Source organism: Bombus pascuorum, chromosome 12, assembly GCF_905332965.1.
Source record: "Bombus pascuorum chromosome 12, iyBomPasc1.1, whole genome shotgun sequence".
NCBI classification, from domain to species: Eukaryota; Metazoa; Arthropoda; class Insecta; order Hymenoptera; family Apidae; genus Bombus; species Bombus pascuorum.
In genome coordinates this window covers 6,537,741-6,553,100 of record NC_083499.1, presented here as the reverse complement: position 1 = coordinate 6,553,100, position 15,360 = coordinate 6,537,741, and the positions used below count along the sequence as shown (strand labels likewise).

The window sequence follows — 15,360 nt, the reverse complement described above, 5'->3', positions numbered from 1 at the left end:
GGTGATACATTCCTGCGAGAAGGTTTACGTAACATCTTCGAACGCACCGAATCATAAAACTTTTGCCAAATTTCTTCTTCCAGGCGAGAGGAAAACAGGTTTCCTATCTACTACCTTTCGCGGGAAACTCAATCTGTTCGAAATAATTCGGGATAACGAGATATCCACCTTCGCAGTTTGAAGGTTGGAACGTAATCGACGTGGTTGGCTGAGAAGAGAGATCACTGTGAACGGCGAGTTCACGATATCGAGTGGAGTTTCTCTATTGCTATTTATATCTATCGTATTAATTCCACCGAGAATACGATTTTATTTATTAAAAGTCGAAGTTCTGTTCAATGGTATCTACGCGCGTCCATGCGATGATTGACAAGGAGTTCCGTTACGGATTTCCAAAAAGAGATCCGACGGGGCCGGTACTTCGAAATGCGGAAATTTATGCCTGGACGGCTCTTTACAGAATCGGGCGTCACCCGCGTTCCGATATTTCACGTCGTCGGTAATATCCGTATCGCGTATTACGTCCTACACAATATTCCTGCCGATATGTCACGGATAACAATTTTCTAGACCAGGACGCTGTCATCGATGTTGGTCGCGATTCAGTACATAAATCGACGATGCATCGCGGCGCTGGCCAAGTTTCTCTTCCAATCTCGGACCAAATTTCTTGAGAGCGTTTCCACCGTACGAGATCGTAAATGGCAAACGACGCTCTGTTATCTGGCTTATGTCCTCGTGTTTTACCTGATATTGCTTCATTTCACGTCATCCGCTCTTATCCGGTGCCCGCAGCAGCATCGACGCGTCGCGATACAGATGACTATCTCGGACTGCAAGCCGCGTTTCGAACGTTCCACGAAACAATCTCCGAATCGAGATTCATTTTAGGGGCTGAAAGCCATTCGGCTGGTTTTTTACGACCGGACTGCAGATGCTGGTCGAAAGACATCCGCATTACGAAAACTATACCAGCTGGGAGTGAAACTATTGTATTTCGTCGTTCTACGTATATCATATAGGTTTTGTGTCACCATGTAAGCACTTGTACGTGAAATCGATTAAGTTTCGACGTGTAAAGCGACGTGAACGTTTTCCAGCGAGCCAATATATCGTACAGACCGAGGATAGCGGGAAAAACGTAGAACGTTAGAGAATCGAACGTGCATTCGTTTGGGTCGTCGTAAACGAAACGATTTCCTCGGTGCCATTCTCCATCGAAACTGCCCAATCTCGAAAGTTCGTATTGTTTTCGTTTACGATAGATCGACCCCGTCAAACCTGTTCTCTCGTGCTTCCAGGCGAAAGTTCGGAAAGAGCGTGTCGAGTTGAACGAGGCTGCTCGCAGCGAAATTTTCACGTATCGAATCGTTCGCGTATCAACATAGCGAGACGTCGTCACCACCTTCGTTCCTTTATATTCGAACGCGTTAGCTTATTTTGAGAAATTACGATTAAATTCGATAAACACAGACTGTTTCAAAATCGATAATCAGCATAGGAATTTTTGTTCTTGGTCGGTGCTACAGTTATTTCCTTTGAAACAACCTGTACAAACGGGATATCAAGAAACAAGAATGAATCGATACTGACTTGCCCGGTTCTACCAAAAACTTTTCACCGTGCAAGGCATGGTAAATGGCTGCGATGCTCCATGCAATGCCGATCCCCAGGAAGACGTTCACCGCGTTACTTCCGGTCACGTTGCCCACGCTCGCATCGGCGTACTTGTCCTGGCAGGCGGCCACCTTGCTCGCGAACGTGTCTGCAATAAAGTCATACGCTTAGATTTTTCTTCTCTGTGTATCGCGTTCTTCTGTTTTCTTTTTATTTCTCCCTCGTTCTCCCTTTTAACCTCTTCTTCCGTACAGTTTATCGATTTCCAACGATTTCCGCTTACACAGACCACGCAATACGGCGCGTAGGCAGTTGTTTTTACTTTGATTTGTCGCGGATATAGGAAATAGGGAGGAGGTGATGCAGAAACGTGTGTCGTATGTCGAAACGAAATCCGGCGAAGCTCGTGGCACACCGCGATTTGTGGCAAAATCTTGACACAGCTAAACTACAAAAGCTCGACTACGGTTAGTTGCTCGTTTCGTTATAGAATCAGCTTTGAACGTCGAATCGTTGCAATCCTGACCTACCTAGTGGCTCACGAAATACCTGAACAGTTTCAAAAATATTTTACCAATTACTATATGTGTTATACGAGACATTTTCAAATTTCTGTAGCACCGTAATGCGATCCAAGTGTCCTGTGTATACATACATTTTCAGATTCGTCAAAAATTTCACCAATATAATTACGACAATTGTATCTGGTGTCAGTATTCATGAAATTTCAAACTGCTTGTAAAATATACATGAAATACTTTCGTGAACCAGCGTACATGGAATATCGATATAGCGAGCGTGTAACTCGATCAATCGTTTCATAATACGCGTGACACGGATGTTCCGTAAAAAGTTACGATCACCGAATAGTCAAGTCGACGACTCACAGAATGGTAGTCTCGCTAGGATAGAGTTACGTGCGCGAGACAAAGATCGAGGTTTATACAGGAAGGTACGCTGTGTGTGAGTCTGCCGGAGGTTAGGAAATAATCGTATTTCCGGTCTCCGGAAGTCTTTCGTGGCAGCAGAAATTTCGAGCAACTTCACGCGTAACTCTTGCACCCTCCGCTTTCGGTAAACGTCGTTAAACCATCGACGAACACCGAGAAAAATTTCTCGTAAATTTCGTTCCCAGCTTTCTCAACGATCTAATAAATACCCGTGTGCTCCTGCTAACTTCCGGAAACGTAACTTGCACAATGGTTTCGAGCAAAGTCGTTCGAGTTAGCTTACTTATCGAGAGTTATGCAGAGCGTACACGTTCCAAAAAGCGGATATCCGGAGCAAGCAACGGCGTTTAATCGGGAATATGTTTCGCCATATGCGTCGCCGCTACTTTCGTCAGTTCTTGTTATTGGCCGTTGCACGGGTCCTATCGCGACGAGAACAACACCGTGTACACGGATGCGCGAACCAGCTGACGTGAATGGTCGAAGGTGTACTTACGTATTCGTGTGTATATATGTATGCGTTCGGATTAAATCCTGTGCAGCCTGTGCACCGACTCATTTCAGCTACTCTTTAACCGACTATGTACATATATAGCAGGGGATTTTCGCCTGGAAACTTTAACTCATTCGATATCGCGTATTTGCTTGGTTCCCGATGCTGAATACACGTTGCTAAGTTTGTAGAAGATAGAAACGGACAATCGTAAGTTTGGTCTCGAAGTGAATCTGTAAATTGGTAAGCTGAGGTTTGTCAGACTCTAGTAATTTCTAGTTTCATAGCAATTTCGAAAATACCTCATTTTCCATCCTTTGAATCGTTTCTTTCCCTGAACATTAAATGTGAGTTAATTGGGAAAGTTAAATTCAGAAAGACCGATCGTTACGAATAGATACGCGCATACGTGTTTGGGTTATACGTATAGGGTGAAAGCAAAAGGGGGTCCGGTTGTTTCTTCTTTAATTAAAACACCTTGCTAGGCGTACCTTCGAGAACTTTAATGGCAGAAGCATGGTTATCTCGGCTATCGCCGACTCGATTATCGCGCTAATTTGCATATATTTCGCGACTTTTAGGATCGCCATCTATTTCTACTTTGTAATTGAAAAATTCTCCGGAGAATCGCATCCTCTTCCTCTCGTTCAATTTATGCGCGGAGGAAAATTAAGAAAATATACGATCGTACGTGGTGCGTAGATACAATCTCTATGATTTTCTCGGTATTTGTAAGATGCGTTTCCAGCCGTCGGAAAGTGCGGAATTGTACCGTTTTCGAATCATTTGCCACAGGATCGTGCACGATAGCGATTTTTCCCTGTAAGACAGTCATGGATAGGAAATTAACGGGACGTTATGGCGACGACGTGTCCCTCCATTCGACAAATCTCCCATTCGCGCAGATTGCGTGCTGGCGATTCGAATCAATTACACGGCCATTCGAACATTTCTAGGAATGTCCACGATTCGATATCGAGAAAATTTGTATAATTCACGGCTCGAGGATTATTTGGGTAACTATCGGCTTTCCAAGCGACGCGTTCCGTACTTTTACGAGCTCCGGGGAAACTTCCTCGCTTGGTAAAATCTCATCAATATTTATGCCCTGGTTACATGCCTCGTCCGAGCCAAGCTTCCCTGCATCCTCGCCACAATCTTCGTAGATCGGAATTCTTCCTTATTGTCCTTTCCTCTCGAGAAAGATATCGGAGCTTCTGCTCGTGGAACATCCTAGCAATGGTGTTACGTCGCTGAAACGACGTCCATCGATAAGTTTCCAACACCGTTATGACCAAACTGGCGTTCGTTGCTTGGAACGCCGAGCTTCCCCTTGCTTTCGTGAATTAGGATCCGAAGGAATGTTATTCGAAGATGCTGTAAGGAAACTTTCGAGGATCGATCTTGGTTCTAGCGGGGACTTGAAATCGTACTTGATGTATCTTGTTTCTTTTCATCCTCCTTCGCCTATTGTTGCATCCGTCCATTGTATCGCTTATTGTATGACGCATCCCTGCGAAGAATTGACGAGAAGAATACGTATCTACCGGTTCCTACGTTTTAACGCTACAACTACCAGGTCAAGAGATAAACAACTGGGTGTCGTGAGAAAAATTTTGTACGTTAAAAATGCTGCATTCTTGAAGATTCGAACGATATCCCCGTTTTGTAAAATATACTAACACAAGGCTTCTGCTTCTCTTACGTTCTCTACTTCTTCGTACGCTTTCCATATGATTTCCCTCGTACGAGCTTTGTCATCTTGTATTACGTTGTCCCAAAAGTTTCTTCCGTTCCGCGAGGAAATAACGTGCTACATTTTTCCTTTTATATTACGTTCTGTTATTTATATCTTGTTCTATTACTACAAAATGGATCATACATAATTCACTGAAATGCTATTAAAAAAAGTGTCTTTCTTTCGCAAACGTGTTTTTTACAACAGTGCACCTTCATACAAACGTAAAACCAAGTCCGTGAAATGTCGCGGTGTTTATCTCAACAGAACAAAATGAATCGTACGCAATTCGACAAAATAATATAAAACAAAAATCGCTGTGCGTCTATTATTTCCTCATAAAACGAAAGAAACTTTCCGGACAAGTTAATATTTAGTTTAGGAGCATTTACGTTTTAAATTGAATCGTAAAGAAGGACAAAAGCTATTACAGAATGACCGTAGATCAGGAGTAGAAGCTACGGAACACTTTGTACGGGAAAATCGAACAGAACAGTACGCGTTGTCTATCGATCCGCTCCTCGAACGCTCTCCAAAGAACGTCGCCTTAAAAATCTCGCAGATTGGATCGTCGAAGACGTAAAAATACGCGCTTAATTTGCCAATGAACGGGATAGCCAGGCTATACAGACGACTTGATAATTCGGCTGGCAAGGATGCCTGATAATGGAAATGCGAGAAGCTTGTTCCTTTTCCTTGTTCGGTCCAGGACGTGCAGCCAGGACCGATTGATCGAAGCTAGCGAATCGTTACGTTCGTTTCCGCGTTGGCGCTGTATAAAATTGGATAGCCTCGATTTGCTTGCTTTGCTTCGATTCAGCAGCCGGTGATGATAGTAGGCGACCAAGGGCGACTATAAATTCGAAGCTAAATGAAAGTTGTCGAAATGAAACGGTCGAATTATGGATATTAGGAGTCTTTAATAAACGTTATTACGTTCAGCATTGGCAAATTATTCTCCAGCGAATGAATTATGTATAGTTAACGTCGATGTTTAAATAATGTGGAAGCCGGAGCTGGAATCCTCGATTTAACGAAATCGTTGTTATCACGTGGTGCAATTACGACGAATATTTACGCACACTGCCTGTGCACACTGCGTTTGTCCATTCCGGTATTCTCCGCAACGTAACATCGAAACGAAGCTTGTTACACGACGTAATATAGTCGTTGAATCTTTTCTTCCGGACGAAACGTCTGCCTGAAGACATGGCATCGTTCGAGGAACGAATAATTTTCACACGATAACGTGAAAAGGTTCATCCAATCTATCGGGCGGGAGGCATCGGGGACAGCGAGGGAGTGGCGCGACCTCGTGGTACGAGCATTGTTCGAGCTCACAAAGGCTAGATGCGATAAATTATCAGCGAGCACGGGTCTGCCGCATATCACCTCATATAGTAACCCCGTAAAATCCAGTCTGAATACGGGACAGGCCAGCAAAGGCGGAGCCGCGCAGGCTGTCACGATTGTTTGATAAATTCCCGTTACCAGTAATAATCATTTACCGATTTGCGATCTGCAATCTGCGTTAACCACGTTCACTCGCCTCCGATCGACTAACTGAATCTTTCTGAAAAATTTATTTTCATTACTGCAGAAGAGAAGCGAGAAGAAGCATAGTTGCGGCCTGCCATGATAAACGATGTTCCACATAGGACCAGTGATATTTTGCGCCGGATTCCGTATTTTTCGCGGTTTAGAGCTCTGTAAACTCTGGTTAATCGTAGCAGTAGTGCACGTAGCATCAACGAACAGGCGAATGGAGATTAAAAGAAATAACGAAACTCGGTGGTCTAGGGGCGAATTTCACGGGTTCATCGACGAGAATAAACGTCTCCGGTGTCGACCTCGGTATGTTTTCCACGTTAAGGTCGGCTACCCCACGGAAATGAATAAAATCGTGCTGGTAACGCATTGTCGCGTGAAAACCATGGCCAGCGGCGTGCAAACGCGTTTATCACCGGTTTGTGTGCGTTGGGGTATGCATGTCAACAAGCATCCATCCCTGTTACACGCGTATGATTATCGGAATAAATCAGTCCTCTGTGCTTTTATTCAGCTACAGTGCGCGACCATTTGCATGTCCGTGGTCCACCGTTGGCTCGGTCGTCGCAATTATGCTTGTCTCCTGGTCGTAACGTCGCGTACAGTTTCGTTGCTTGTCGTTGAACGACGCGGAAAAAGAGGCTTACGCTAGAAGATTCGAACACGTTCGCGAGGAAAGTAAATTTAGGCCAGAGTTTTCTTCGAAGGTTCGGTGGCGGTTCAAACACGTTTAGCTTCTCGGCAAGGTATACAATTTTCCGACGATGCTTTAAAAATATCGCGAGCCATTCGTATCGGAAAATACGAGCGTCGTTGTAATTTTCAGATGTTGCGCGATTAGAGGCGAACCGGGCGTTAGATTCAATGGCCGAACGCGAGGATTCCAGCTTAACGCCTTTTATCATCGGACAATACGAACGGACAACACGACATATTATAATCTGCGCACGTTATTTTCTTTTATCAATTCGGAACGGGCCATTGTTAGCGATAATCGCCTGGGACGATTGTCATTAGCATACGAGGCAACGATATATCACGCGACGCGGTTTATTTTATCCGAGCTTCGTATTCGTTTCAAAACTCACGATATTCATCGATCTCTGTTCTCTTATCGGTCGCATACGATGGTGTTGGAGCGACGTTCGTGCATTCACGACGAGGGAAATTTACGGTTGCGTCAAGACGATGTGCTTGACACACGTCTGCGTTCAGAAATATAGACGCGTCGTACACGCTTGTTAAAAAGCATCTCCTCTCTTGCGAAAGAAATTTCCGGACGGGCTTTCCGACGAACAAACGAGCCTTGAAAAGGCAAAAAATTTCGAAAGAAACGGCAGTCGTTTGAAAAGCGGTGAAAGAGACCTGCTTATCGCGGCTTTTCTCCGTTACGGGCACAATAAGCTGATACTTGATTTTATTCAAAAGGGGCCGCGCAGCACTGAAAAAGGCTGTCTTGACCGTGCCGTTACAAATTTCGCAGGGCTTCTCTTCCACCGCGCTGCCGACGAATAAACGCGTTCAAGCGAACCCGCCTCTCAATGGCCTCCTTCCTTTGAATAGTGGAAATTCATTCGGATAAACGGGCCACGAAATTAACCTTACCATCTTTAATTAAAAAATTCACGAGCCATTTACTTTTCTTGTTTCGATTCTTCAGCCTCATTTTTCTTATTTCCACGTTGATAATCTCGCTTTTTCTATCTCGACGCGAACAAGCCTTCTTTTTCTCTTATCTCGATTTCAAGCCTTGTCTTTGTTTTATCCACGTCACGATTTCTATTCTGTAGAAACTATTTCTCCTCTGTAGTTTCTATATGTTAGAAAATAAGGTCGTATATTCGAGGTGTGTCGTTCGAGAACGAACTTCGTTGCCAATTATCGTCGAACCTAGAACAAGAGATTCACCGACCGTTGTTTAAACGTATTATTTTATCGTACGACGTTTCGACAGTTACGAGCTTACGTCATTTAAATTTCAAAGAGACACCATTGTATTCGTAGACTAATGGCTCGAACTCGTGAAAATTGTATCGAACACAGGCCGTTTCTCTTTCTCCTTTAGTTCCCAGATCTCGAAAGTCTCCTCGAGTAGCGTAGCCGAACAATTCCCTTCGTGACTTTCTTCCACTAGGAGTCGACCATCGTTCCACTGGAATCGCGAAAGGAGACCGTAGGGAGACCGTAGGGAGACCGTATTTCGTCCACTCCAGACGAAACGTCCCGCAAAGTGACACCATCTCTTGCAAGATTTATCGCGGGGTTCGAATGGATCCAGCCGACGTCGTTCCCCGGCTTTCATCTCGACATCGGTCCGTCCAGAATTCCGGACAAAAAGCAGCCGGACAAAGAGGGCTGTGAGCTCCAGCAAAGTACTTCCTCCAATCCATAGTGATAAATGTGTCGTGCAAATCGCCTGTTTCAAGGCGTCGCCATTAATTTACCCCACGTGGGCGAGCCGGGTCGTTTGTATCCACGCCTAAGCTTTTTATCGTTCTTCCATAGGCTTTCTTAAGGGCCCTTAAAAAGTTCTGAAATGTTTATCGAAGTCTCTACCGCGTTTTACGATCAGTTTTTCAGCCGCGCGTTTAAAAGAATTTGCCCGTGAAAAATAGAGATTCCCTTTCAGGATATTCAACAGTGAAATTTCCTCTCGTAATATAAACGACTGATCGTAAAGTTACCTGAATAGGTAAAATTATCTCGAAACAAGATTAGAGAAAAACTTCATCAACGAATCGAGCAATTCTTCGTGCAGAGGTTAAGAGGAAGTCAAAAGCTTTCTTTGTTCCCTCCAACATCGCACATTTCCAAAGTTATTCTGCATAGCGCTTGTAAATTCTATCCTTCGAGATCTTTTTCACCGAGTTACCAAGAACGAAGGATCGTTAGCGGCAGAGGTAATCTCTTAATTGTCCTCGTGTTTCCGTATTCAGCATCGGGGGTGTCCTTGAAGTGGCGCATACTTTTCACGCGTAAAACAGCCAGCCCGCAATTACCGCTAATTGCGTCCCATTCTCTCTCTCTTTTTCTTGCTCGTCATTGAAAAAGAACTTATAGCTAGTCAGGAGTTCGTCACGTAGAAAATTCGTTGAAAATTGTCGTGGACTGTGAGCGTGATATCCTTGCTCCGTGGTGTTTTTCCACGGAAATGACGGTCGCGCTCGACTTACCGGGAATGCTGGTACCAAGAGCGACGAAAACCACCGCGGTAACCGAGTCCTTGATTCCCAGGGTGCAGCCGAAGTAGGATGCGACGTCTCCGATTACCGCCGTCACCACACCGATTCCGAATATGCTGATGACAAAGCACAGGTAACCACCAGCGATATCTGAAAACCGATACAGTCCAGTTTCAGTAAATTACATACCTGCTGCACGTGGAAACCTATCGAATTGCCAGGACGATTATTTCCGCGAGGATTACAAACGCGTGTCGCGTACGTCGGGAAGATTCTAGCGAGGCAAGAAATTTCGTACTGTTCGAAGAGAACGACATTTCGTTATTATTTGATACGCTAGAACTTCGTTTATGTATACGAATTTGTTAGTTAAGTTAGTTAACAGTTAATTGGTATTCATATGGAAGCGATTCTACTTGCAAAAATAAGTCGGAAGAGGAGAGTAACGATTTTTTCGTTCAAGGTTTCGTTTTCAAGAAAAATTGCTTCTTCTTATTCTTGTTATCTTATCTCCGGAATATCGATTATTACCTTCCTATTACCTTAAAAAGAATTATTTTATTAAACAGCAATCAGGAATCTTGAGGTTGTACACGTTTAATAATACAGACGCGAGCAGAAACACAAGTTCCGTAACTGGAAACTTCCAGTTAACACACGAGTAGCTGATGGCTTTTCAAACTTTTCTATTTCGAAAAATGTTGTTCTTTCCTTTACGACTTATCTTTGTACGTAGAATCATCGCTTAATTGGTACCATGACTTCGAAGACAGTCTATACGTATAATAGGAGTTCGTTAATTTGCCCAATTATCTGTAATTTGCGCTCAGATAAATAGATTTCGATTAACCTTATGGCCAGGATCTGGAAATATGGTAAATCAGTTTTATCTAAAGATTTCTGATAATTTACATAATCGAACATTAAGTCACTTTCGCGTCAAGAACGAAGAAAATATGGCCTTACGTTTACAGAAAAACTTAATAGCCTCTAATGCCGAAAAGGAAGTAAAAACCTGAAGCAGCAAATAATTAAAGAAACGTATAAATAGAGAAACAAATATGAATCTTATGTGCTGGTAGTTAACGCGCTGGCGGCGCTAGTATCGCGACACCTTAAACGTAAAATATACGTGAAAAATTCTCCCAAGCTGAAATTACTCCGGTTATTTGTATTCGCCTGTTGGAACAATCTTTGTTGCGCGGAATATACATCATAGTTTCGTAATTAAGTCAGATTAGCCGAGAAAGACGTCGCACGTTCTTGTTACTGATATTAACGAGGGAGAAGCAACGGAGTCGTTTGAATTAAATAACGCGCCGACGTTTGTTTGCGCGAAGCGTTGGCACACAGGCACGATTAAAGCGTTAATTAAGCTCGTCGGACGGTGGTGTATATTTTTCTCTTCGGAGTCCTTTCCATTTTGATTAAACGTTCGCATCACAAGGCGCATAAGCCGGTCATACGATTAATTTCTTTTCGCGATTCATCTTCCTTTCTAACGTCTCGGCTCTATGACATCCAAGATTCCTATTACATATTCGTCGTTTAATATTGAATTAGATACAAAATTAGATCGTTCGAGGGAATCGACGTTCGAAACGAGATTCGCAAACGTGTGCAATACACGTCGTGTTTACTCGAAAATGGTAGCAAGCGATCTTCGACACGACGCGACACCGATGTGTCTTAACTTTGATCAGCGTACTGGAAACCGTGGCTGTGTTTGCTAATCAGCATAAGCTCTCCAAGTTCATGCTAAGTAAACGCGAGGGGATTAAGGATACCCAGTTATCTCAATGCCTGAGAATGATGTTCAGCCACTCGTATCTTGTCTGGAGAATAGATCGCTCGACGATGCTTAATTGGTGAAGTTTCGCAACGATGCTACTCCGAATTATTTGTCTCTGTATTAGCTCTATAAAAAACGTAGATCTTTTTCGACTCCAATAGCGACGTGTTTATTAATTCCTCACAACAGATCTGGCATTCTTCATCTGGCCATGAAACCAGTTTACCTTGCATCGAGTGAAGAATTTGGAATACGAGGCCGGACCGAGCTTCAATCATGTGGTCGAAGAGTTTCGCGAAGTTTCACGTACGGCTAGCCGCACTTTCATCGAGGCGATGGATCACTTGGATTTCCATTTGCTCGTCGTGGCGAATTATTTGTTCCCGACATTCCTGCCGGGGAATTGTAGCCTTGACGGTTCGCCGATCGATATAGATGAATTCCGCGAGGCAAATGGAATCGTCGTGTTACCAGCGCAATTTCCATTCCACACGTTCGTTTGTATTCGCGTACCCGTTCTTTCGCCTCCGTGTTCTTTTTCCTTTTCCCTGCCAAGGGGATTAATTCGTCGAACGACAACGCGGGGCTGTTTACGTTCGATTAATGCGTATCGGCTTTTTTCCACGTATTTTCTCAACAGCCCGAGTCGCCCCGCGATTTTCATTGCCAGCGTCAAAGGAATTCCTCGAATTCGCTAGCTCCGGCTCTGTTTTTCCGAACGATGAAGTTGCGATAAAGGAAATTAGAACAGTTGGTTAATGAGGTGCTCGAGAGAGTCCCTTTGAATTAAACAAAGCCGATGAACAGAGCTACAAGGAAACTGTTGAACAGCAAGAGACAGGAGTCTCTGGCGTTTCGGTAAATTCCAAACTGTCCCGACGACAAGCGGAGGCTTAACTCTTGAACTTTAATAGAAGCGAGTTGCACGGCCGACGCGCACGCGCTAACGTTGCACCAGATGCAGACTCGTAGACGCGCAAGTTTCCCGAGTCCTATTAGACCGAACAATGAGCTTTTTGTGTAAGCTTGTCATCGATGTCAAACGTCCTGATCGTTAGAGAGTGGTTTATCGTGCCTGGGATCGCTTACCAAGCGACGCGGGATTAGGATTGAGATCGAGCGACTCGTGTAACCGTCAGGATTACGACAGCAATCCTTCCGCTGTAAATGCGTCTCGGCATGTCGAAGACGTCTCGACCTTAATCCTTCTCATAGCGGAACCTTGGTCTTCTTGGTTCACCGAAATCCTACGATTCCAGCTAGTTTTGCTCGTAAAATGGGAACAGAGCAAATTTCGCATTATCATCATCGAACGACGATCATCAAACCTGACCGTTTACTTTAATGTTTACTTGGAAAGTCAAAGAGTCGCAGATAATCGGGAATTTTACTAAAAAGCTTTCCAGAATTCCGTAATCTTTCGGTTGAATCTACAAAAACTCTAGGATTTGACAATTCTGCTAGAAAGGTAGGTGCGCTTTTAGATCGAAAGGAGCTTTCTCTGAGATCCGCAAGATCTTTATAGAACCGGAATATTTCACAAGAATCCACAGACGATTCGGTAGAGTTTGACAATTTTACTAGAGCTGTTCTACGTCGGACGGTCACTTTATGGGAATTCGTGAAATCCTTTCTAAAAGTAGGATTCTTTTTCATTAGGATTAGGCAAACAGAATTCTACTGGAATTGGAAATCTCACTGGGAGGATAATTCTAGATCGCAAAAACTTTTCATTGCAGTTGGAATTTTTCGCTGGAATCTACAGAGATTCTTTAGGGTCCGCAAATTTTACTAGAGGTATGAGATCGCAAGATTGGAATCTATAGAAATTCCATAGAGAGCAGAAATTTAACTAGACCGTGTAAGAATATTCTACATCATGGAAATTCTCGTTACAACCCGTGAAAATTCCCCAGACAATAGAAAACAAGGGGAATTATGGTACAAGTTAATACGTGTTCGAGAAGATCGAGGATCGCGTTCACGCGTTTGATTACTTTTGGGAGATCGTTGAACGGAGCAGTCCGAGATGGATGGAATTGCCGGAGATCCGTGGAATTTTATTTCGCTCGACGAAAGTCTGGCTTCTCTCATCGTCTACGTTTCTAAAGTTCGTAAACAGGGTCGGTTAACCGCCACTGTTCTGGAATTTGTATCTGACGTCTGATCCTCTCGTAGATCCTCGAAATCTACCGACCCACGAAGGAACTTTCCTGCAGGATTTCCAAAGTTCGTAACGACTGTAGTTCGCTCAACCACGTGCGAATGCCTGCAGCACCGAAACAGTTCGAACAGGCCACGTACTCAACGAAGCAATTAATTTTCTTTTTCTTTTTTTTTTCTTTTTTGAGCAATAGCCATAGACGACGGTGATCGATTCCGTCGATGCGAGTTACGTGCTTTTATCTCAGCATCGAGTAGCATTTAATCTACCGACCCGGGTTCTACTTTAGTCAGAAACTTGTGTAATCGCGAAATTAACAGTTAAATAAGAGCGAATCGATTTTCATTCTTGAGAGTATACATGCAATTGTTGATAGAAATGTAACGTCGTATTAAGAAATAGAAGAGCCATAAGTAAAGAAATTATTACGTCCAAGAGGTGGAAGATTCGATCGACGAATTAATTCGTCTTCCGGTTAATAGGTTGACTGATGACAAATTGCTCGATATCGATAACAAAACTCAAACGATTTTGAGAACACACTGAGACGACCCACACTATTTTATTCGCCCATACCCGAATATGGTTAACGCTTCGATGGCTCTCACGCGTCACCGTTTTCCCAATAGACCCGCTTCCTACCATTATTGGCTTGTACTTCCACCCTTACAACCCTCTTTCCGTCACGCTTCTGAAAACTACCTGAGGAAATAATGGTACCACGGATATGATGATAGATGAGAGCACATGTCGCGTTATGTAGCCAGAATGGTTCCTTGAATTCAATTTCAAAATGTTTCTGTTGAGACACTCTTATCGTTGGACCAAAATCACGAAGGTAAAATCCTGCTGAAAGAAATTTCCAGTAGTCAGTTTCCATCATGATCGGTACACGGAGCGGTTTCAGCAACGTGGTTTGCCAATAAATCAAGCCGCAGGTTGACCATCGACGCAGCCAATACTCGGGGAGACCAAGGATCGATATAGCCGCGAGTCGACCTGAGAACGGCGTAAATGAGATCAACTAACACGCGTGGTGGATCATCGATAACATAAATCATCTTACCGCGTCCAGGACTTTTCCCGATCGATCGACTGGAAGGGGGCTGATTCCATCGTGGCAACATCGATCGTCTCTCGATTTAAAATTCATGGCACGTGGTTATTGTTTGCGGTCGCTTGACGTTAATATCCATTTAATATCCTCCGCGACAGAAACGACAATATTGCAGCAAGCTAACTGCAGGTAATGACGTACAAATATATTTTACGAGTTAACATCGTCGAATATTGGATCTACGATGTGTCTATCAAAATTAACGTCCAACTTTATAAATTGAACCCTAATAAACCGAGACAGATTTATAGATGAACACGTAAACGTATTACATTACTTAACAAGTACTTTACATTCGATTAACCATACTTTGATAATGTTAAGGTTATTTGATGTATGTGGAATCAAAGAAACGCGTGGGTAAATTGTAAGGTACTGTAAGTATATATATATTGTGAATATTAAAGTACAAAGCTGGTCCAGATTCGCACGCTACCAATGTTACCCTGAGACTAAAAGAACCCTGAAGCCAACGTCGCACGTGTACCGCTTATGGTCTGTCATCGACACATTCTTTTGTCTATGCGCTATCGATGGCCTGAGCGCTTGAGAAAACCGAAGACCAGATGTAGAGTTTTCTTAGAAGTGGCGATCACTTCAACAGATAATAAATAGCGATTCTCAAAATAAAAAGGCCATGGTACGCGACAAACGGTTCTATCGATCGAAATGATTCGTTTCGATTTCATAGAAGTACTCGTTGTAGAGATAAAAATTTATCATAAACGTGACGCGGCTGAATGGATTATCTCGTTCGTA

The 15,360-nt window shown here is 43.5% G+C and overlaps 1 protein-coding gene across 2 annotated transcripts in view; it reads right to left on the bottom strand.

Annotated features, from left to right (window-relative positions):
- Positions 1 to 15,360, bottom strand: part of LOC132912772 (sodium/calcium exchanger 3) — a 129,417-nt gene that overhangs the window by 13,686 nt on the left and 100,371 nt on the right. For both annotated transcript variants that reach the window (XR_009659269.1, XM_060970490.1), the window contains exons 6-7: positions 9,520 to 9,678; positions 1,594 to 1,765 (exon numbers count right to left, since the gene is read on the bottom strand). Coding sequence is in view for 1 of the 2 variants with exons in the window: in XM_060970490.1 (XP_060826473.1) it covers positions 1,594 to 1,765; positions 9,520 to 9,678 (331 nt within the window). In the remaining variant the exon portion in view is untranslated. The remainder of the gene's footprint in view (positions 1 to 1,593; positions 1,766 to 9,519; positions 9,679 to 15,360) is intronic.